Here is a 24,231-nt window from a genome sequence, read left to right as displayed (position 1 = left end):
AGTGGATCTGACTTTGGATACGACATAAACTCATGTCAAATCCAATTTCAACGGGCAAAAATATATATGATGCATCTCAAATGAATACATTTTGATCATTTAAATAAATCATTCATATCATACAGGTAGGTGCCTGTCCTGAGCAGAGTCCTCGGGATGAGCAGATGTACGTTTCGTTCACAGGAGAGCCTCGGGGCCAGTGGACCTCTGAGAGAAAGCTGAGCGGGATGTGACAGACCCAGAGGTATCTCGGTCCTGGAGCTGTAGGAGATGGTGGTTCTGGTAGTGGGTAGGACAGGGCCAGGACAGGGCCAGGGAGTGGTGGTGGAGGTCATGGTGGGGGTGATGGTGGGGGTGAAGCAGGCTCTCCAGAGATTTGATGATCTCATAGTTTGGAAGGGCCAGGGCTGAGACATCCAGACCTAACATCTGAGAGACCACCATACGGAAGTCTACCAACTGAAACAACAGAGTAAACATACTTCCAGTCAGGTTTCGGATGGTCTTTTTCTGTACTCCTCAATCAAATTATATTATGTGTGTGTGTGTGTGTGCGTGCGTGCGTGCGTGCGTATGTGCATGTTAATACGACTATGTATCCATCCATCCATCCTCCCCACCTCTCTCTCTCTGTCAGTGAGCTGAGCCAGGGTCTGTCTAAGGCTGGTCAACTGCTGCTGGGCCTCCCTGGCCAGATGCTCCTGGCTCTGTAGGTCTGTCCTGGCTGTGCTGAACTTCTTCTCCACCTTGGCCTTGCCCTTCTGCAGGTCCTCCAGTCTCTGACTCTGCTCCGCATTGGTCTGACTCTGCTCCAGGACTTTGAGCTTCGACACATCATTCCAAATTGGACATGAATGTATTTTGATCACGTTACTTAACAACAACATAACATTAGAAAGTATAGTCTTTAAACAATTATTCCCAATTTACATATAAGACCGTGCTTAGGGGTTTTAATAACCAACTTTTATTCAAACTCAATATGCAATCTTGTAGCTACAGGAAGTCGCCAGGAAATGAAGTTATATGACTCTGCCTCTAGAGGATGTGTGGGCCTGAGCTGTCCTGCCCTCTACCTTCAGCTCGTTGGTGTGTGACAGCTGGGCCTTGAGCTCTGTGATGGAGACCTTACTGGATCCTAGTTCCTCCTGTAGTCGCTCCACCTTCTTCTTTAGGATAGAATAGATACTTAAGATAGAATAGATTCTTTAGATACAGTAGAATACATACTTTATCGTCAGTTTAGTAAGAAACAGAAATGTGGCTTCTGTCTATCTTAACCTCGCCCCTGGATGTGGAGCTTTAGGGGTTCAGTTTTAGGGGGTAAGTGCCATGCTAAAGGGCACAATGACAGGAGCTAGTACCTGGGATCACAGACCAGCAGCCCTTCAGTTGCCGGTTCAGTTTCCACTTTTTATGCCCGTGCCTGGGGCTTGAACCAGCAACCTTCTGGCTACTAGCCCACCCCTCTAGCCTCTAGGCTACCTGCATCTTCCGGGCGGTCACATTGGCGTCGTCTCGCTGCATGGCCAGGGCTGAGCGACTTCTCTTTTCCTCCTCTAGCTCAGACACCTTCCTCCTCAACAGCTCCATGTGGAGCTCCTTACTCTCCAACCGCTCCTTCTGGATCTTCAACTGCAGGTAACATGGTATACGGTAAACATGGTAAACAGGTATTTAAGCACAACATACAAATGATACTAGTAGATGGAACAGTAATGATAGTAACTAGATTGACATAAATGTTGGCGTGCGATCCATTAAATACTGTACATTGTGGAATGCGGATCATACAAAAATACCAGTGTGCTTGAGTTTTGTTTTATACAATGATGTAAGGTGTGACAATGTATACAACGATGTAAGGTGTGCAAACAACCCTCTGACTATAAACAAATGATATGTACACTCTTTAAGTTGTTGGTTCAGTAGCTACTAGTTTCATTTTGTGTACCTTTCGCTGTTGGTTGTGGGCCAGGGTCTTGCTCTCCACCAAAGCCGTCCCTTCTAGTTTGACAAGTTGCTCTGCCCGAGACAGAATGAGCTGAAGTCTCATGTCGTAGCCCAGGTCAGTGGCGATACCGTCTACTTTCATCCTCTCTGACAACTGTTCCAGGAACTGCTCATACTACATGGGAAAACACAAGGCCCATATTTACATAGTGTCTCGGAGTTGGAGTGCTGCAATTTAGCCTTTTAAATAATATATGCCATTTAGTAGACGCTTTTATCCAAAGAGACTTAGTCATACATGCATACATTTTACGTACGGGTGGTCATAACGAATAAGAGTTCTTAGATGCCTGTTCTTAGATGAGTACTCCTACTCTGGGGACACTTTGAATTCAGGCCAAGGCAGTGATATCTCTGCTATTCTAGAAACATCCAAATCCATTTACAGTAAATGTACCATTCTGATTTTAGTATGAGGATGGTCGTGGTCCCGGTCCTATTAAAGTCCCTTTCCAGATTTGGTCATAAAAAAGAAAAGCTCCCACACATAGTATGCTGCTCCCGTGCTCTATTACCGCACTCTATAAACTGAGTTTATGAGGCACTTTTGCCTTGCCCATTCTCCCTTTGAATGGCACACACACACAATCCATGTCTCCATTGCCTCAAGGCCTTCAAAATCCCTCTTTAACCTGTCTCCTCCCCTTCATCTACGCTGATTTGCTTTGAATTATTAGGCTCCCCATTAGCGTCCGCTAGTCTTAGTGACGGGGTCCGACACACAACGAAAAAGGCTTTACCAAAAAATAAAAGACTTTAGAATTGACATCCGTTTCTAAACATGAACATGTAGTGTGTGTGTGCATCTATCAGTTAGCACACGTCAGTACATACACACAACAAGTAGGTCACATGGGGGAGAGGCGTTGTGTCGTTTTATTCGTTTTTTTTTTAAACCAGGTTTGCTGAGTTCCATCCACTCATGGCTCTGTATAATACTGTATGTTTCCTTGAATTTGTTCTGGACCCGGGGACTGATTTGAAGTGGATTTAACTAATGACATCCATAAGGGATCATAGCTTTCACCTGGATTCACCTGGTCAGTCTATGTCATGGAAAGAGGAGGTGTTCGTAATTGTTTCGTCCACCCAGTGTACGTTTTACATTTACATTTTCGTCTTTTAGCAGACGCTTTTATCCAGAGCATCTTACAGTTAGTGCATTCATCTTAAGATAGCTAGGTGGGACAACCACATCTCAATTATAGTAAGTCAATTTTTCCTCAATAAAGTAGCTATCAGAAAAGCCAATGCTAGTAGGAAAAAGGAGTTGGTTCACGAAAGGCAAGGGTGTGGTTGTTTAGATATTTTTTGAGGAGGGGGATTGGGTGCTGTGGGATTATTTACTATAGCGTACTATAGCATGGAGGTATCAACAGTGTTATATACTCCCGTAGTTATATGTTCTATATACTGTGTCTAACATTAGTTATAAAGACTGTTATCATTTTTTTGGGGGGGGGGGGGGGGGGTCCAGCACCAGTGGAGAAATGTGTGATGTTCACCTACTGCACACTCTACATGGTTGCCAGTGTGCTCACTCACAAGCTGTCTGTCATGACTCAGCCCATCTCGGTGCACGTCTGAAGTCATCAGCTCAGCTTCCAAACACTGCAGCCTGTCGCTGAGGTCTGTGACCTGTTGCTCAGCCAGCTGGGCTCTCTGCAGGGCACTGTGGTGGAGCTCTGTCTGCCTGGACACATCTTCACGGAGCTGGGACAGCCTCCTCTCCATCTCCTCCGTGATCTGACAGGAAACATTGGTCTCTACAACTTAAAAACACAACTACTGATAAAGAATAACTACTCAAGGTTATTGCAATGCGCACCCACTTTAGGCTATCGTTCAAACATTGTATCTCCAGGTATAAAATGATTGAAAATCCTGATTGATTATCTATCAGTATTGATTATCTATCAGTATATTATATTCTTGCCTATTGAAACTGTCACACAATGTAGCAGTATAAGAACAGAAAAAACCCTACTTACCGCTTTCATGCGTTCCTGCCTGGTGCAGAGGTCCCCAAGTCTCTGTAGTATTTCCTCCTCAGTTGGCATGGAGAGACCCAGCTGCAGAAGGGCCCCTACCTCCCCCAGGAGGGCCTGCAGTCTCCCCTGTGAATGGGGTCTCAAAATTTCTAGAATCCTTCAAACTGGATTTCTGGGAAAACCTGGGAATATTGCAATCCTACCTTTGTAGCCTGGTTTTTCCCCTGGCTGGTCTGGAGTTTCCCTTCCAGCTCCTGGATCTGCCTCTCCAGGCACCCTGCCTCTTGCTTGGCTGCCTCAACCACACGTTGATTGGCCTCCAGCCTCTCTGCTAGACTCTGGTTCTCCATATCTGTGCTCCTCTTGGTCAGCAAAGCACTATCTAAATCCTGGAAGACATATTTTGATAAGGAAATGCAAAATTGCAACAAATAACCATTTACTGTACATAATGCATGTATAAAGATTTAACACATTAATTGATGCTTATACACAACAAAGATAGCAGTAGTACACTACTGAGACAAGCCAATTCCAGGCTGTACTGCCCTGGAAAATATATATCAGAGCCAGCAAAGTACAGCTCGTATCAACACAAAGTGAAAAGCGTATGTGTTTTAAAAGGATGCACATATGGATACATACCAGTCTGAGCAGATCGAGAGCCTCTGCACTGCCTGCTGTGTTCCTCCTCTCCCGGGCCACCTCTGCGACCAGTCTCATCACCGTCTCTCTGCTGGCTTTACACTCTACCTCGTAGGACCTCACACTCTCCTCCAATACTGAGACCCTCATCCTCAGTCTGTCCCTCTCAAGGCAGGGCTCCACCTGGGGACACATTAAGCAGGGCACAATGTTGTGGAACAAGTTAAATATGTTATGTTAGTAGTCTCTGAGTGGCGCAGCGGTCTAAGGCAGCGGATCCCAGGCTGTATCACAACTGGCCATGACCGTGAGACCCATAGGGCGGTGCACAATTGGCCCAGCTTCATCCGGGTTAGGGTAAGGTTTGGCCGGGGGGGCTTTACGTGGCTCATCGCGCTCTAGCGACTCCTTGTGGCAGGCCGGGTGCCTGCAGGCTGTCAGTTGAACTCTGTTTCTTCCGAAATATTGGTGCAGCTGGATTCCGGGTTAAGCGGGCGGGTGTTAAGGGACACAGTTTGGCGGGTCATATTTCGGAGGAAACTTCACCTCTCCCAAAGCCTGTTGGGGAGTTGCAGCGATGAGACAAGATCGCAATTGAATATCACAAAATTAGGGAGAAAAGGTGGGTAAATTTAAACAAATTATAACAATATGTTATGTTAAAGGACAACTTTACAACCTAATTTTTAAAGGACAACTTTACAACCTAATTTACTTTACAACCTAATTTTCATTTCCTGTGTATATGTGAAAACGGCAAATTACGTTTTTTAATTAAAAAAAATATAAGGTAAAAAAGTTATACCAGATAACATCATTTTTTTTTTACAACAGTGATTGTCAAACACTGCGATTTGCGGTGACGTTTGCAGCAAAAAAAAATGTCCTTTAAGTGTAGAACAAACATGCTTCCCTGACATGTAGAATAAGGTCAGCTCTATTCATGACATTTCTATTTTACCTTATCCAGTTGTCTGCCTTCTGTTGCGGTATCAGTACTTTCCATTTTATTTTTCTGTTTTATCTGTAGGTCGCCTTATAAATAGAATAGATATAGGTGAGAGTTTTGTGTTGGGATTTCAACCAAGTGCTATACAGTGCTTGTTTCCAGGAGTCTCCAGGAGTCTCCAGGCAACAGAAAACATTGTCTCTCGTTTCACCACAGGGGGTACTGTTGTTCAGGATCCCTTGCTTCAGGATGACACTACGTCGCGTCACTGCAACCAGAAAATACCGTAGCTGTTCAAATGAAACTATATGCACAACAAGCTTGCGTTCAAACCTCAAAACTGTTATGCGGATCTAGTGTGACTTAACGTAGATACTGTAGTTATTTTTAACATGACAGCCATTGAAACATATTCTTGTTTGCAAAGCCTGATTTGGTGAGTTATTTTCTTTAGGTTAGCTTATTTAAGTTAGCTAACGTTAACATTACATCAAAGATATGTATAACTAAAACCCCTTCTGTCTGGTTACATCCTCATTCATTTGAAGTTCGCTATTTAGCTATAGTACCTTGCACGTGTTAGTGCACGAACCGTAGCTACATCATGGAAGGTTTGATTTGGGATAGTGATACTCTCGTGCTTTATTGTGAGGTTCATGAAAAGCCACAATATAAGTGACCTCTGACCATAGCTAATGTTGCCCAGAACGATTATTGTAATCTATCTAGCTAGCTATTGCATGCATTCCCATTCAATGCCATTCACCCAAGGTCACTCTTCCTGCCCTGCAGTATAGCTAGCCATATTAATGTACAGTACATTGCCAAAATGCATTTCTATATGTGAAGGTTTTATAATGGGGTCCTTTTGAATATAATAAAACTATAATAAAACCCATAGTTGTTTCCATCATTATTCAATATTTCACATTTATTGATTTTAGCTAGTCAGAATGCTTATGTTTTCTCTTCTCTTTGCATTCCTGTGTACAGTCCCCCCATGCAGATAACATGCTCCGGACACTGTTGTGCCATCTGAGGATACAGCAGCCTTTGAGGAGTAGGACATGTTCCTATGGCTTCACCCCTGTCAATCTGTCGGACCCTGTCCGGCTGCATGTGACTCCACCTAGAACTCTATTCTATCTATATGTTCATCATAGGACATGTCATTCAAACACACACACTCCCAACAGCATCAGAGGACTATCAGAGGAGACAGGAAGTGAGATGTTTCGTAATGTGTCACTGTGTTTCAGCACCGGTGTTGTGTCGCTATCAGCTATCATTGGTCATTCCACCTCCACCAGACAGTTGGGTGTCAATATACAGAGGAGGCTCTATTCAACGGCCCCTATTAAACGAGTGACCATGACTGGAAGTGGGAAGAAACTTCCTAGGGCCAAACAACCATCCAGAACCAATCAGCCGACCCCAAAGGAGGACAAGGTGATGCCGTCCACCAATCAGATTAGAGGACTGGGAGATGCCTAATGGATGTATCTATTTTATTTATTTAACCTTTGTGTTTTTTGTAATAAAAAAATATTCCCGAGGGTTATTCAACAATCAAAATGATTTGTAGATCAATGACTGTCAATACAGTTACATGCTTGGGTCGCATCAGTTGTCACAAATATGAGGTCTTTTCGGGAAAGTAGAAAGAATTGTGAATGTGCGATTCGTCACTTTTGAATCGATTTTCTGACCGATGCATGCTACATTTGGATGGTTTGTGGTCCGTGGACCGACGCAGTCCTATTTTAAACATTTGAATAAGGAACTGATGCGTATCGGTGAGTCATTACATCCCCATCATTAATATATGCATGTTTCTTGGGGCTTTAATATGCTTGTGTTTATATTTTGAGTTGAAACTTTAAATTGCCTATATGTATTGATTCACTGTACGTATTTATATATTTGCAGACATACATTTCGGTGTATTTCTTCATTCTGGCAAACTGTAATAATTCAACCAAACAATCCGATATCTCATCAACCCAGTGACTTGTCTGGAAGAAGCTGAGCCTATTGCCTGGCACTGCAGGTCATTTAGAAGATGCTAATTGTCTGTGGTCTTGCCATGTCAAATGTTATTCACATTCATATGAGCCATGAATATCTAGAGCACATACTTTTGGTGACAGCTGTCATCTCCTTTTAGTAAGTTTGTTGTGTTTGATTTTATAAGATAAAGTAGACTGAACTAACTTGCGTATTGTCATCACGTCTTGCTGTATTTAGTATAGGTAGAAGCATAGTGACAGAACCTTAACTCGTCTGTAAGAAAGGCCCCGAGAGGCTCAGAGTGGTCCTCAGAGTGGCCAGATGTAAATAGTTTTCATTTATTTCATTCACAGCTTTGAAATATAAAAGTGTTCATGTAACTATTTTATGTTTTGCATTTAGGTATTAGTTAATATTACATTTGAAGACAAAGAGGAATATACAGTGCCTTGCGAAAGTATTCGGCCCCCTTGAACTTTGCGACCTTTTGCCACATTTCAGGCTTCAAACATAAAGATATAAAACTGTATTTTTTTGTGAAGAATCAACAACAAGTGGGACACAATCATGAAGTGGAACGACATTTATTGGATATTTCAAACTTTTTTAACAAATCAAAAACTGAAAAATTGGGCGTGCAAAATTATTCAGCCCCTTTACTTTCAGTGCAGCAAACTCTCTCCAGAAGTTCAGTGAGGATCTCTGAATGATCCAATATTGACCTAAATGACTAATGATGATAAATACAATCCACCTGTGTGTAATCAAGTCTCCGTATAAATGCACCTGCACTGTGATAGTCTCAGAGGTCCGTTAAAAGCGCAGAGAGCATCATGAAGAACAAGGAACACACCAGGCAGGTCCGAGATACTGTTGTGAAGAAGTTTAAAGCCGGATTTGGATACAAAAAGATTTCCCAAGCTTTAAACATCCCAAGGAGCACTGTGCAAGCGATAATATTGAAATGGAAGGAGTATCAGACCACTGCAAATCTACCAAGACCTGGCCGTCCCTCTAAACTTTCAGCTCATACAAGGAGAGGACTGATCAGAGATGCAGCCAAGAGGCCCATGATCACTCTGGATGAACTGCAGAGATCTACAGTTGAGGTGGGAGACTCTGTCCATAGGACAACAATCAGTCAGTCGTATATTGCACAAATCTGGCCTATATGGAAGAGTGGCAAGAAGAAAGCCATTTCTTAAAGATATCCATAAAAAGTGTTGTTTAAAGTTTGCCACAAGCCACCTGGGAGACACACCAAACATGTGGAAGAAGGTGCTCTGGTCAGATGAAACCAAAATTGAACTTTTGGCAACAATGCAAAACGTTATGTTTGTCGTAAAAGCAACACAGCTCATCACCCTGAACACACCATACCCACTGTCAAACATGGTGGTGGCAGCATCATGGTTTGGGCCTGCTTTTCTTCAGCAGGGACAGGGAAGATGGTTAAAATTGATGGGAAGATGGATGGAGCCAAATACAGGACCATTCTGGAAGAAAACCTGATGGAGTCTGCAAAAGACCTGAGACTGGGACGGAGATTTGTCTTCCAACAAGACAATGATCCAAAACATAAAGCAAAATCTACAATGGAATGGTTCAAAAATAAACATATCCACGTGTTAGAATGGCCAAGTCAAAGTCCAGACCTGAATCCAATCGAGAATCTGTGGAAAGAACTGAAAACTGCTGTTCACAAATGCTCTCCATCCAACCTCACTGAGCTCGAGCTGTTTTGCAAGGAGGAATGGGAAAAAATGTCAGTCTCTCGATGTGCAAAACTGATAGAGACATACCCCAAGCGACTTACAGCTGTAATCGCAGCAAAAGGTGGCGCTACAAAGTATTAACTTAAGGGGGCTGAATAATTTTGCACGCCTCATTTTTCAGTATTTGATTTGTTAAAAAAGTTTGAAATATCCAATAAATGTCATTCCACTTCATGATTGTGTCCCACTTGTTGTTGATTCTTCACAAAAAATACAGTTTTATATCTTTATGTTTGAAGCCTGAAATGTGGCAAAAGGTCGCAAAGTTCAAGGGGGCCGAATACTTTCGCAAGACACTGTATATATATACTGAGTGTACAAAACATTAGGAACTCCTTAATATTGAGTTGCACCCCCCTTTGCCCTCAGAACAGCCTCAATTCGTCAGGGCAAGGACTCGACAAGGTGTCAAGGCAAGGCATCCCACAGGGATGCTGGACCATGTTGACTCCAAAGCTTCCCACAGTTGTTTCAAGTTGGCTAGATGTCCTTTGGGTGGTGGAGCATTCTTGATACACATGGGAAACTTGAGCGTGAAAAACCCAGCAGCGTTGCAGTTCTTGACACGCATTTAAACCGGTGCACCTGGCACCTACTACTATACCCCGTTCAAAGGCACTTAAAGCTGCATTATGTCACTTTTTTCACTACCTGGCCAAATTCATATAGAAATGTGTGTTATAGATCTGTCATTGTCATTGAAAGAAAGTCGAAGAAGTGGTAAATCTGTTACATGTGCACTATTTCTCTGCCTCCCATTCTTAAGGTTTGTTTTTGTGTCTTTTACTTTCAGTTTTGTACACCAGCTTCAAACAGCTGAAAATACAATATGTTTGATTATGGAAAATATATTTTAGATGGTACAATGATTCTCTACACTATACTTGCTTGTTTTGTCACATAAACTTAAATTAAGAGAACTATTATAATTTTAGCAACCAGGAAATGGCAGAGCGATTTCTGCATAGCATCTTTAAATATTTTGTCCATGTCTCAATTGTCTCAAGGCTTAAAAATCCTTCTTTAACCCCCCCCACCCTGCCCATCTACACTGAATTTGAAGTAGATCTAACAAATTACATCAATAAGTGGTCATAGCTTTCACCTGGATTCACCTAGTCAGTCTATGTTATGTTCTTAATGTTTTGTATACTCTGTGTATATTCACAGGCAAAACAAATGAATACACAAATATAGTTCTGTTGATAAGTTTGTCTGTGACCGATACATCATGTAACTCGTGATAAAATACACATTTTGTATTAGTATTTTGGTCTGTGTCAACTAACCATTGCAGTGCATAGTTTGAAAACTTGGCAATTCAACTATAATTCTGAGATAATGAAGATGGATGGCAATATTCATAGGAATGATGATAAATGTGATACAAATTCTAGTCACTACACATGACTAGAGCAAATGTTGTATTACCGGTATGTGCTGAGTCGAGCAAACATTTAGTGTCTGACAGAAGACAGTGATAACAGAGTAACAACGCGAACAAATCTACATACCTGTTTAACTAATCAGTTTGTCTTTGCATTGTTTTGGTGAGCAGTGGGGTACGTATGTCCTGTGTTGAATGTAAGTGTTGTTATGTTGATAATTGGAAGGCTTCTGTTCAACCCACAAATAACATTAACGCTAAAGAAAACTAAACTCCGATAAATAAGGACAAACAGAACAAACATTTTCAAACATTTTAACATAAATATGATATAATATACATTATTGTACCTCCAAGTTCCGATAAGATGACATGGTTCCTTGAAAAGGAACACAAATTGTATTTAAATAAGTAGAAGTAATTTACACATACAGTTAAACTTTGATATAATAACATTGAAACTAACATTAATGTATTCAACGATCCGAAGAATGTCTCCATTAGCTCCGTTGTGGTGGGTCATCCTTCATGTGCGGACTTCTATCTTCTCTTTCAGGTTGTTCTTTGGTAGTCCAGCACTCCTTTAGCTGGTTAAACCTAAGAGAAGAAAGTTCAAGGAGACAAGTTCAGGAGACATTATATTTGTGTACTTCTTCAAGTACTTAAATACAAAGTAGAATAACAAGAAATGTAAAGGGCTGACTTACCAGTTCATGATACGTCAGTTTGGTGGAATGGCTGCAGTCTTATTAGGTATCACCTCCGGACAGAAAGCTTTGAGGCTCAAGTGCAATATCAAATATATCTCCACTGTCCTGCAGCGTCTTCTCTACTCCTCTATCTGTTTTTTTGCTTAGAACCTCCAAGATATTGGATTTTACTGTGCCAATATCTTCCTCAGCATCCAGCCACAGTTCTAGGTCATTCTCTTCCTCTATGTGTGGGTTAGACCCTACTGCATTGGTCATTACCTGTTCTGTTTCAGGGTTTAGGGTGTACAGCACTGTTGCAGGTGGGGTATGCAGTGGCACATGAGGTGCAGTGTCACTGGTTTGCTCAATTTGACTGACTTCACAAAGTTGAGCACTTTCCATTGATTCTGTTAGAACGCAGTCAGTATTCACAGAACTTTTTGCAATAGTACTTGCACTTTCTATTGATTCTGTTAGAAGGCTGTCAGTATTCACTGCAACTTCTGCAACAGTACATGGAGGTGGCCAAATAGCACGCAGTGGTGACTCTAATCCCGCGGACACAACTCCAGTATCTCTGGGTTTAATGTGGAGATGGATATGGACATGGGATTCAATAGATAGTCTCTTTTCAAACGACTCCACTGATTCCTTTGCTGATTCTACTACCATTCCCACTAGTTCCTTCTCATGCCCGCTAGTAGAGTCTGAAACATCAATGGCTTGATCTACTTCAGAATAAATCATGAATTCAGCCTCTGTTCCAAAAACATCTTGCACATCTGCCTGTGAACAAGACTCTGCAAATGTAGTGGGAACTGTGTCGTCAGGTATGCTGTTGAATTCAGAAGTGGGCTCTACAAATGCCTCAGGAGTTTTTCTATCCTCACATACTGTATCAACTTCGAGAGCAATCGAGGGCTCCGTTTCTTTTTCTGAAGGTTCTTGTGCATTTCCCTGAGTATTAAGATCGAAGTAGTTTTCAAATAAATGAATTGTCTTTTGCACCTGTGCAGTTACATGTGGATGTCCTTGACTCTCTAGAACTGCGAATGGTGTATTCTCTGGTGATTTCGAAACTTCTGCTTCACTCGATAATTCAACTTCAGCCTTTTCACTTGATTGTGGTACAACATTGGGGTCTTCTGAAGAGTTCTGCTGCACATGTTGGACAATTTCCTGAGTTATAATACTGCTGGCCTCTTCAAACATGTAGTCCTCAATCTTCTCAGTGGCATTCTCACCCTCTCCTTCGTCCTCCATTTTGTCACAAACGTCTATGACCTCTTTAATATCGGTTGAGGAAACCACCTCAAGTGCTGTCTCCTCAACAATTGTTTCAGCTAATTCAATCTCTACATCCAACCCTCTTAATTGGATCTCATGATCAGTGACATTGGTTGAGTCCATTTCAAGCCCTTGATCAACAATTACTTGAGCAGACTTTAACGCTGCATCCGCCACTTGTACTATAATCTCGTGATCATCAGTTGAGCCCACCTCACGGGTTGTCTTAACATTTGCTTCATCTGATTCAATCTCAGTGTTCACCTGTTGTAATAGAATCTTGTGATCATTTGCATCAGATGAGCCCTCTTCAAGCACTATCTCATCAATTTCTTCAGCTGACTTTAGCTCTGCATCCGTCACTTGTACTTGGATCACATGGCCATCAACAAACTGTGCTGAAGGCACATTCTTCATCACAACCATGTCCTCTACCTTTAGTGTCTGAACCATAGCAGAGCATATGAGTGGTCTTAGAGCACCCAAAGGATATTTCTTCTCTGGGGATTCTACTTCAGGTGCCACTACAGCAATCAAAGTTTTCAGAACGTCCTTTCCTTCAACCTGAGCTTCTTCTGAATTAACGGTGGTGACAAGTACTGGTCTTGCTTCTTCAAGTGGTCTTAGAGAACCCACAGGATCCCTTTTCTCTGGGGATTCTACTTCAGGTGTCACTATGGCAATCAAACATTCCAGAACGTCAGATGGTTCCGACATTGAAACGTCATGCATTGCAGCTGTGACATCTTGAACCTCACATGTGATTGTTTCTATAACTGGTGCATTCTCATTGTCTGCAGCATCCTCCGCAACATCCAGGAATTCCGCTTTTTCTTCAAGAGTGAGAGGTTGTATGGAGATAAGTTTGTCTGTGACTGATACATCCAGACTCTCTGTATCAGGCTGTGGAGTTTCTTCTGCTACCACCTTTTCGTCAACCTGAGCTACACCTTCTTCTGAACTAATGTAGGCTACAAGTTCTGGTCTTGCCTCTTCTAACTCATTTACCAATTCTGTTTGTGGGTCCTTTTCAGTTTCTATGCGTATGATTGGAATTGATTCATCTTCAGCTTTGTGTAAATCATCTGTAGTGATTCTTGCAGCATCAGACTCTTCAGTGTCCTCAGGTGCCAACTCTGTGTGTACTACCTCAGTGACCTCAGATGGACACTCTACCATAGGAGTCACTGGGCTTTTATCAACAAGATCAATTTGTTGAGACTCTTCACCTGTGCGGATTTCAACTGCATCTGATTTTTCATGAGCTATCAAAACTGTTGCTTCCTTCTCTTTTGGTGTGTGTAATATTTGTGGAGAAACTGAAATAGCTTCCAGATGTGGGCCTTTTCTATTTACCAATGAGAGAGTTTGGGTTCTGCTAATGGTATCAACAGTCTCATGCAGAAGTAACTCTGTATCCTTTAACTCGTATTCTATTGGGACAGGTGTTGTGCTGCCTGATGTTTTGGGGGACTCATCTGTCAGCTGTGACACTGCTGAAACCATTTCTGTTGTTTCTTCATCTAGAGGTTCTGGGGCAGTGACTGCTTCAGATGTCAACTCTATTAGGTCCTCGGCTATGGTATCGTCTTGAGTGGCTTCTTCAGGAGTAGACACTTCTTCAGGTATATCACTGAGTTGCTGATGTTTACTTATGAATTCCGTAAGGTCCTCAAAGTTTTCCATAGCAGTGGGGGATGTTGATGGGGCCAACTGTTCCACAGTATATTTGGCTTGAGCCTTTTCTGCTTCAGTGGGCAGGGTGTCTTTGGGTATGGTCGATTTGGTGAAAGTGCTAGAGACGTCTGGCTGGGTTTCTTCTTCTGTTATGTGTAATAGAGTTTCTATAACAGCCTCAGTTGATATGTTGTGTTTCTCTCCTAGCTCTTCTGCATCAAACTCTGACATGGGGACCACTGCTGGCGTTTCAGAGTCCTCCTCATCGTCCGATCCAACACCCATATCTGCCTTGTCAGAAGAGATTGGTTCCTGCTTTTCTCCATGCTTTCCCTTTTTGCGTCCAGGGATGAGTTTCTTTAGAGAAAAAGAAGACTTCTCTTTGGTGATTTCGATGCCAGATTGCATCTGCTCTGGTGAGTTAACTTTGACGGCCTCCTCGGTTTTTGCCTTTGTTTTTGAGGTGATCAGCTTTTTAAGGTATTTCCATGTAGACACCCCTTCACTCCCCGAGGGACTTCCAACTTGCTCAGGGGAAGAGGTAAAATGTTCATAACCTCTCTCCTGAGAACTGTCCAATGGCAACGCTGCAGTGTTTCCTGGTTCGCTTAGTATTTTACCTTCATTCATGGGTGCTTGCTCCTCTGAGTCCGATGTTTTTCTGCCCCTCCTCTTTGCAGATCCACATAGGAAAGCCTCCCAAGAAACAGATATATCAACCTTTTTTTGGGGCTCTTCTGTGATATGTTCTAGTACCTGTTCCCCTTCACTTTGCTTTGGCTCCTCATGTAAGCCTACAAGTGCTGACTCATCCTCACTCTCAGAGGATCTTTTGAGATGTCTTTTAGGTGTCATTCGTTTTTTGAAGGAAGTCCAGGTACCATCCTTCTTCCTTTCACTGTCAGAGGTTACATCATCTGATTCGTGGCTCAACCCAGCCTGAGCAGACACATTTACCTGCTCTGCTGATAATTCTTCTGGCAGAGAGGCAGTACTTTCTCCTTTCTGGTACTCCACTGAATCTGTGGATGACAGTAGATCCTCAGTTACATGCTCACCAGATCCAGTCAACTTGTCTGGTTTACTACCTCTCCGCTTCCTAGTAAGCTTCTTCAAACCAGCCCCAGACAAGAGCTTCCTCAGTGGACTTCCTTGATTTTTAGCTTTCTCTTGTGAGCTAAGAAGTTCTGCTTCATTTGAGATAACTGTGTGGAATCCCCAAGAAGAAGACTGCTTGTCAATAATATCCTGGACTGGACTTCCTTGGGTTTTAGCTTTCTCTTGAGAGTTAAGAAGTTGAGCCTCATTTGAGGTAACTGTCAGTAATACCACAGGAGCTGGCTCCTCTTCAGGAACATCCTCTGTGACTGTGACAAATCCCCAAGAATGAGACTGCTCTTCAAGACCTTCCTGTGTTTTAACTTTGTTTTGAGAGCTAAGAAGTTTGGCTTCATTTGTTTCAACTTTATTTGTTATAACGGTTACGAAACTCCAAGAAGGACACAGGTCTTCAAGAATATCCTGGACTGAACTTCCTGACCTAAGAAGTTCAGCTTCATTTGAGATAATTGTCTGTAATATATTAGTAGCTGTCTGTTCTTCAAGAACATCCTCTCTGTTTCCACTACTTTTAGAGACATTACTCTTAATGAGTTCGGGGACATTGGATGCCTCAGCCATTAGGGAATCTGTTACTCCGGCTAACATTGTGGCTGCAATTTCAAATTGAAGTTCTTTCTCATTTTGTTCCCCCTCAACACCTGGACTGATCTCCTCTTTTGTTTGTTCTTGTTCAAGTCCAGCTTCCTCTGCTGTGTTTATGTCCTCCTGTTTTTCAATGCTTTGCAGTTCCTGTTCCTTCTCAACGGTCGCATATTCGGGCGTTTCCTCTTCTATAAGCTTTTTATTTTTCTTTAAACCGACAAAGATTCCAGTAGTGAAAAACTTCTTAATTGGGGATATAATTTGTTCTTCAACATCCAGAATGGTTGCTGGTGCCTCTGTCTCTTCGGTTGGGAAGACTTCCTCCTCTACTTTCTCCTTGACTTTGTCCTTAGATTTCTCATTGACTTCTTCCTTTGGTTCCTCTTTGGGTTCATCCTTGGGTTCGGTCTTGTATTCTTTTGTGGGTTCTTGATTAACCTGCTTGTGTATTTTTCCTGTCAGGAAAAAATGTTTCAATGGAGACATTTCGTCAACTACCGGAACCAGTGGGGCTGGTGCCTCTGCCTCTCTCTCTACTTTTGCCACTTCTTCAGGTGTGACTTCCTCCTTAGGTTCTATCATTTCTATGGTATGTTCCTTGGTGGTTTTATAGAGAAAATGTCACAAATGTGAGGTCTGTCATCATATGGCAAGAGGTACAATCATCAGCAGGTTCCTCTGTTGTGTCATCAACAACCTCATTTGGTGCATCGTCGATATGCGCTTCTTCTAGTGTATCATCTAGAAGCTCTTTTTGTGTATCATCAGTAGGCTCATCTGGTATATCATCAGCAGGCTCTTTTAGTATTTCGTCAACCAGTGTTTCTAGTGTATCATCTAGAAGCTCTTTTTGTGTATCATCAGTAGGCTCATCTGGTATATCATCAGCAGGCTCTTTTAGTATTTCGTCAACCAGTGTTTCTAGTGTATCATCTAGAAGCTCTTTTTGTGTATCGCCAACAGACTCTTTTGGTGTATCACCAACAATTTATTTTATTGTATCATCAGTCAGATCTGCTCTGCTCGGTATTCTCCTCAGCATTATCTATAGTGGTCTCTTTTGTGTCCTTGATATCCTCAGGAGTTACTGCTTCGCCATCTACTTTCTTAGGGCTCACGTCTTCTTGTGTTGTGTCAGTCTTTTTTCAATGTAAATTTTAAACCAATTGAACTGAAGAATTTTTAAAAACGTTCATTGACTTAATTTAATTTAACTTCTGTTTCAGTCTCATTTGTTGATGCCTCATCGTCTGCATCTGGTGATTCCTTCCCATCACATTTTCCAGAGGTGGTATATTCTCTGTGAGAGTCTCTATCGTCTCCGGAATGTCCTTATCCTGAGAAATGATAACTGAATTTGTCTCACCAACTGTAATGAAAAAACAAATATGCATTACCCAAAACTGTTAAATTGCCTGATTCATACAAATAACCTATAATTATAAACTACAAATAAACTCTTTACAACCACATATATAGCTTAATGTGAAGTGTTCACCATGATCGTAACATTGCAAGAACTTGAGGAAACAACGGAACTCTTTTTCAAAGAAACCAAAAGTAAATCCTTTCTCATTCACACACAAATTAACTCTCGTCCACACTGTGATGACTCACCGTCTGCAACGACCCTGTCTTCACACAGTCCGTTGACCTCCTCAATCTTGCCCGCTGCTTTTTCACTCAGCCCGGAGATCTGTCCATTCTTTTGGAGTAACTAAAACGGAGAAGGGAACATTTTGAGATATATATATATATATATATATATATATATATATATATATATATATATACACACATACATACAACATAACTTGACCTCTGGGGTGGGGTGGGGCGGGTACTAAACTAGCATATGGAATTGTTGTAAGATAACAAGGATCATTTAGCTATTTGATTTTTAATTTTAGGATCTCTTTCAGGTATCTTCTTTATATATATATATATATATACTTTTTTTAAATATAAAATATTGAATTTAGCCCATATAAATGCATTGAATAACACATTCATAAATGGCAAAAAAGACAGTAAAACAATTTATAATAATGAAGTGTTATAAGTGTTTTGAAGTGTCTGTCCTATATCTAGTAGATATATATATTTTTGTATATATATTTAAGCCCTTATTTTTGTTGGCACAAAACTACCTACTTACTTTCATTCGTGTGTATGGGTTACCTTCAGACATGACACTAATGGGGGTCATAGAGCAAAATGGAGAACACCATCAAGTTCGTGAGAGTAATAACATAATAGTTTGTAGGCCAATTTTCGGAATGTCTCATGGTCTGACAAACACAGCTGTAGCTCGGCCACCTTCCACTGCAGATGCGGAAGGCCAACATAGGCAGATGATATCTCCAGCTTAATTTCTTTATGGGAATGTTTGTATTATGTTAGTTAGATTGACGCACGGATGTGCCAATATACTTTTGTAAGGATTAAATACATGTAAATGCACTTTTTTTCAGAATCACATTTCCCTTTGGGAGAAAGGGGGACAGCTTTTAAGACTGCAATAGTAGTACTAGTGCATGAGTCATGTTATCCCGTAATGTTATTTATTGCTTTCATCAGGAACCAGGACGTCCTCTATGAAGTTATGATCATTTTGCATGCAAAGAATCTGAGAATTTGCCACCTCAGACAAATAAGCTTGGAAGATTTGTAGAACTTGGGTTACTAAAAAGGAATCTCAGGCACAAATGAGTAACAGTAGTGTTTGTGCTTGGTTGAAATGTATTACAAGGAGACACCGATGATGCTCGTCATTCTGTGACTACTAGACAACAAAGAACAATGGCAAATGGGCCTCTGTCTCATCTTAAACATGTCAATGTTTTCACTGGCGGTCCACTTAAGAACCCGACAAGTGATTTTTATTTATTTATTTATTTATTTTATTTAACCTTTATTTAACCAGGCAAGTCAGTTAAGAACAAATTCTTATTTTCAATGACGGCCTGGGAACAGTGGGTTAACTGCCCGTTCAGGGGCAGAACGACAGATTTGTACCTTGTCAGCTCGGGGGTTTGAACTCGCAACCTTCCAGTTACTAGTCCAACGCTCTAACCACTAGGCTACCCTGATTTGCGTGGCTTGTGCTAGCAACTTGCTTTTATTGTTTTGTAGAATCTAAAGTGGTAAAATGTTAAGTTTTATCAATAAAAAAAAAGCTTTCGCCTTATAACCGACGCCTCGAGTCATTACTCTGAAGATAGTTCATCTCTAATAACATTGCAAGAAAAATGCTGCCCAAAAACACACAGCAAAGTACACGTCTTCATTTATTTCTATAATGTGATAATGTTCAAGGTTTTCTACACAGTTTTTTGGACCAATATGCATGAGACAAGGTGCAAAATAAACATTGCACAATGGTTCCTCGTGTCATTACATCGCTTTTACGTTGTGACATATTCTTGTGACTTTTAGTGACGGACTCCACAACCCACACGTACTTTCCCTGTTTTGATGTCTGTCCTAAATGGCAACAACTGAATAGGGTGCCAATTGGGTAGCATCCATGTAGAGACACTTGGCTCAGTTGGCTGGACCATAGCTGCTGCTGACTCATGATTCTATCCATCCCTGCTGTGGAGTGGTCCTTTAAAACAGCTCACACACACACACACACAAACCCTCAGCAACAAAGCCATTGTAGTTGTTTCTTTTTAATCCCTTGAATATCTAAATTGGTAATCAAGTGGTAACATTTGGTAATAAATGATCATGAATAAGCTTTTAATGAATGAATCTATTCAATTTAATTCTCTATCTATTTATAAACAACGACAAAAAAGTAATTATTTGTCAACATTTGTGAAGCCTTTGTAAGCATCTACACATGTTAAAAGCATGTATAATGGCTTAATCTGGAAAGGTATTATACTGTGTAACCTAAGTATTTAATGAATAATTTGAGTCCTCAGACACAGCTAACAGACTTCCTGCTCACCCACAGCTGAGCTCATCGTGTCTTACAGTGCAAAGATAATCAATGCTTTATAAAGAGTGCAGACAAGGTGAAATTCTATCTCTCTCTCTCTCGCTCTCTAGGGTCACACACTTAATTTAGGGCTAGATTCAATCGGTATCGCCAAAGTTCAGCACTATAGCTCAGTTGAAATGTAAAGGTAATTACCGATTGAGCCGACTTATGCAGCGTTTACCGTGAATACAGTCAGCGTTTACCGTGAATGCAGTCTCCGCAAACGTGGCAACATTGTCTATAAACATCAATCGCACTATAGCGCTGAACTTGGGCTATACGGATTGAATCAAGCCCTTAGATACATCTATGAGTGGAAGGTCACCATTCCACTAGTAGCAGTTTCCACTGGTATTCTGGTATTCTATTCAATGGTCTCCAACAACTGAAAAGTCAAACATGGACCATGATAGTGCAAATAATGAATGGACCCTCCAATGACACAAGAAGATAGTATCTCTTTAAGGTTAGTCCCATTGAGGAAGACATATTATTCTCAGAGAAGACCTGGCTAAGAGGCAGCATAATAATAGCAACACACAATCAAAAGCCAAACATTGACTCGCAGAGAAGTGTCAAAAAGGACTGACACAATGTGTAATTGAATATGAACAGTCAGGTCCCTTACAGAGCTGTAGATGTATTGCCCTTTGACCATGCCTATAAAATATGTAGCCTAATCTCACATGAAAGAATATTACCATTACCACCAGAATACTGCAGTACTTACTATAGAATTTTGTAGTAAACTGTAGTAAACTGTAGTATACTTAAGCAATAAGGCACAAGGTGTGATATATGGCCAATATACCACGGCTAAGGGCTGTTCTTTTGCACGACTCAAAAACACAGCACTTTTGTAACTTTAGTAATAATACAGTATTCATGCATAAATCAACTATTGTAATTTTCATGTGGGATAAATCTGAAAAAATTGCAATGAGATTGTATTGTGAGAATGATATAAACTCCGAGTTATTAGAGAGAGCCTACTAAGAAAGTAAAGGACTTTGTTTGTATTTTATTTATTTTTATTTAACCTTTTATTTAACTAGGCAAGTCAGTTAAGAACAAATTATTATTTACAAAGGCCTCTTGCGTGCACGGGTGCTGGGATTCAAGATAAAAGACATATATAGGATAAAACACACATCACGACAAGAGAGACAATGCAGCAACACATGACAACACAGCATGGTAGCAACACAACATTCCAGCAGAACAACACGGTACTAGCACAAAACATGGTACAAACAAGAAAGGGTCTAAACCACCTGACCCAGATGTTTTTTTGGGGTCAAGTTTAGGGAGCTCCTTTAGCACCTCGGACCCAGTGACCGCCTGCAGGGAGAAACTTTGTAGCAGGGCAGGGGAAAAAGAGGGAGGAGCATAGGGGCTAGTCGCATTAGAAGGAGTTCCCATTTCCCCTGAGGAAATGTTGAACGGGCTAAGAGGCATGGCTGAGTCAAATAGGAATCCTGACTTAATGAAGTGGTGATTAAAGAGCTCAGCCATGTGCTTCTTGTCAGTAACAACCACATCATCAACATTAAGGGACATGGGCAGCTGTGAGGAGGAGGGTTTATTCTCCAGATCTTTCACCTTTTTCCAGAACTTCTTGGTGTTAGACACACAGAGAGCAAACTAGTAACTAACTTTGGCCTTCCGGATAGCCCGAGTGCACTTATTTCTCATTTGCCTGAACGAGAGCCAGCCTGAGTATGTGTGTTCCGAGCCTTTCGCCTAATGCAATTCTTGCAGTAACTCGGCAAGATCACGGTCGAACCAGGGGCTGAACCTGTTTTGAATTCTTGTTTTCGCTATGGGGATGTGTTTATTAACAATACCACTGAAAATATTTTTTTAATTTTTAAATAAAGTTAAAGTGTCTTCGACAGAGGGGATCAAGCTGATTCTATACCATTTTACAGAGGCCAGTTCATGAAGGAAGGCTTGCTCATTAAAGTTTTTTAGCAAGCGTCTATGACAAATCAGGACAGGTCATTTCACTGAGCAGCCATTATGAACACGGGCTGTAAAACAGTGATCACTACGGTCAATACAGAAAACACCAGACTGATACCGATCAGGATTATTTGTGAGGATAACATCGAGGAGAGTAGCCTTTTCTGGGTGTTTGCAGTCATACCTTGTGGGATTGGTAGTACTCTGAGAAAAATGTAGGGAGTCCCATTGCTTTGAATTGAATTTATTTTGGGTAACAGACATATAACACAAAATGTTCAATGTGGACCCAGAGGATATCACTTGAAAGTATTAATTAAAACAATTGTTTCCAAAGTGGTTCTCGATGGTAAAAACAATAACACATATAATGTTTAAAAGACAAAATTAGGACTTGGTCAGGTGGTTCAAACATGTACCAGTTTAGGTCACCTCGCAGGACAAATTCAGACTTAGTGTAAGGGGCCAGGAGAGCGTTTAGGGCAGGTAGGGTACAGGCCGGTGCTGATGGAGGACGATAGTACCCAGCAACAGTCAACAAAGACCTATTTGAAAGTAATGCTTAAAACCAGCAAATCAAATTATTTGGGGGACAGACTTGGTGGAGATAACCGAGCACCGAAGGTGATGCTTTGCAAAGCAAATCAATAGGAATAAACCAAAGAATAGCCTATCTGTATCAGACCATAACTATGACTAAAAAGAGAACATCAAATCAAACTTTATTTGTCACATGCGCCAAATACTAGAAGTGTAGACCTTTCCATGAAATGCTTACTTACAAGCCCTTAACCAACAGTGCAGTTCAAGAAGAGTTAAGAAAATATTTACCAAATAAACTAAAGTAAAAAGATAAAAGTAGCACAATAACATAACAATGACGAGGCTATATACCGAGTCAGTGTGCGGGGTACAGGTTAGTTAATTAATTTGTACATGTAGGTAGGGATGAAGTGACGACGCATAGACAATAAACAGCGAGTAGCAGCAGTGTACAAACAAATGGGGGGGGGGGGGGGGTCAATGCAATATTCCGGTGGCCATTTGACAGAGGTATTGTATCATTTCCGATTGTAAAACGTCTTCTCATTTTAGTCATACATATGGCTAATATATATCCTGGAAAGATAATAGTTGGACAATTTCCAGTAGTGAAAATGTAACCCTTTGATTTTATACCTAGCCTATTTCCAGTGCCATTTAATTCATTTAAATACTTGGGAATGAAGTGGAATACTTTGTGAAGCAGTGAAAATAGATACTGTATCAAAGGTATTGTTGTTAAATGGGTCGGTATCTGGCACTGGTGCTCACTTCAATCAACTGAATGACCAACCTTATCTCTGCAGCCCGACAAAAACAACACTTCGCAGACAGTTGAGAAACATCGTCTCTTATTGTGAGGCTTTAATTGGCCATATAAGCCTTTCACTTGAATGTCAGGAGACATACACAGGTTATTCTATTAACATAGTCGAATAAAAGCCTACCATTTGATAAGAAGACGTAATAAGATACATGTACTGTAACAGTGTGGTGATTGTTTATGCACTCCTCTGTCCATATTTAAAACGTTCCCTAAATTTCACTTCAGCTATTTAAGGACAACATCCCCTTGATGATGCTGTAGATATAGAAATGTGTTTCCTGTTGGGTTAGTTATCAATACATCAATCTGCTATTTAGTTTTACCTTGGCATCAGGAGTCTCGCCATCCTGTAGGTTGTTCGCACTCTCCTCATCTGCTTTTGCTTCCTCGTCGTCGCACTTGCGGCTATCCTCCCGCTGCTGCGCAGATTCAGTCTACCCCATGAACAGAACTGTAGCGGCTCCCGGTCCTGTCCGGTACTGTGTGAACAGATACCGACTTCAATGGCACAGAATATCCCCCCCAAAATGAAAACAGCCGCAAAAGCCATTGTGTATGGGAGCAGAAAAGGAAATAATTTGCCCGCGCTACAGACGGCTATATCGGTCAGATAATACATGGCTAGTAAAGGCCCAGTGCACAACTTTTGGGATATTTAATTTTTCTTCATATAATTTAAAAAAAAATAACTTTGGAGATATATATTTTTACTTCATATAATTTTAACGCATAAATCAAATGAGCATAATAAAAAATCCCCATAACTATCTGTC

At 41.2% G+C, this 24,231-nt stretch overlaps 1 protein-coding gene across 4 annotated transcripts; it reads right to left on the bottom strand.

The window, feature by feature from the left end:
• Positions 1-94: 94 nt before the first annotated feature.
• On the bottom strand, positions 95-23,989 carry ccdc170 (coiled-coil domain containing 170). 4 transcript variants are annotated; one of them, XM_036954561.1, is made up of 13 exons: positions 23,782-23,988; positions 17,748-17,847; positions 11,478-17,499; positions 11,237-11,367; positions 4,650-4,832; positions 4,208-4,393; positions 4,005-4,130; positions 3,559-3,759; positions 1,955-2,128; positions 1,486-1,635; positions 1,077-1,169; positions 621-824; positions 95-459 (listed from the first exon to the last, which is right to left on the bottom strand). In XM_036954561.1, exons 4-13 carry the CDS (start codon positions 11,291-11,293, stop codon positions 178-180), a joined length of 1,656 nt encoding a protein of 551 aa, XP_036810456.1. In that variant the 5' UTR covers positions 11,294-11,367; positions 11,478-17,499; positions 17,748-17,847; positions 23,782-23,988; the 3' UTR covers positions 95-177. The 4 variants fall into 4 exon arrangements, with proteins under 4 accessions (XP_036810456.1, XP_036810457.1, XP_021429463.2 ...); XM_036954562.1 differs by having other exon boundaries at positions 1,077-1,166; XM_021573788.2 differs by lacking the exons at positions 11,237-11,367; positions 11,478-17,499; positions 17,748-17,847; positions 23,782-23,988 and adding an exon at positions 5,611-5,768.
• Between the last annotated feature and the right edge of the window lie 242 nt (positions 23,990-24,231).

Source organism: Oncorhynchus mykiss, chromosome 19 (assembly GCF_013265735.2).
Source record: "Oncorhynchus mykiss isolate Arlee chromosome 19, USDA_OmykA_1.1, whole genome shotgun sequence".
Lineage (NCBI taxonomy): Eukaryota > Metazoa > Chordata > Actinopteri > Salmoniformes > Salmonidae > Oncorhynchus > Oncorhynchus mykiss.
Note: the sequence above shows the minus strand (reverse complement) of the source record. Positions and strands in the feature narration are given on the sequence as shown.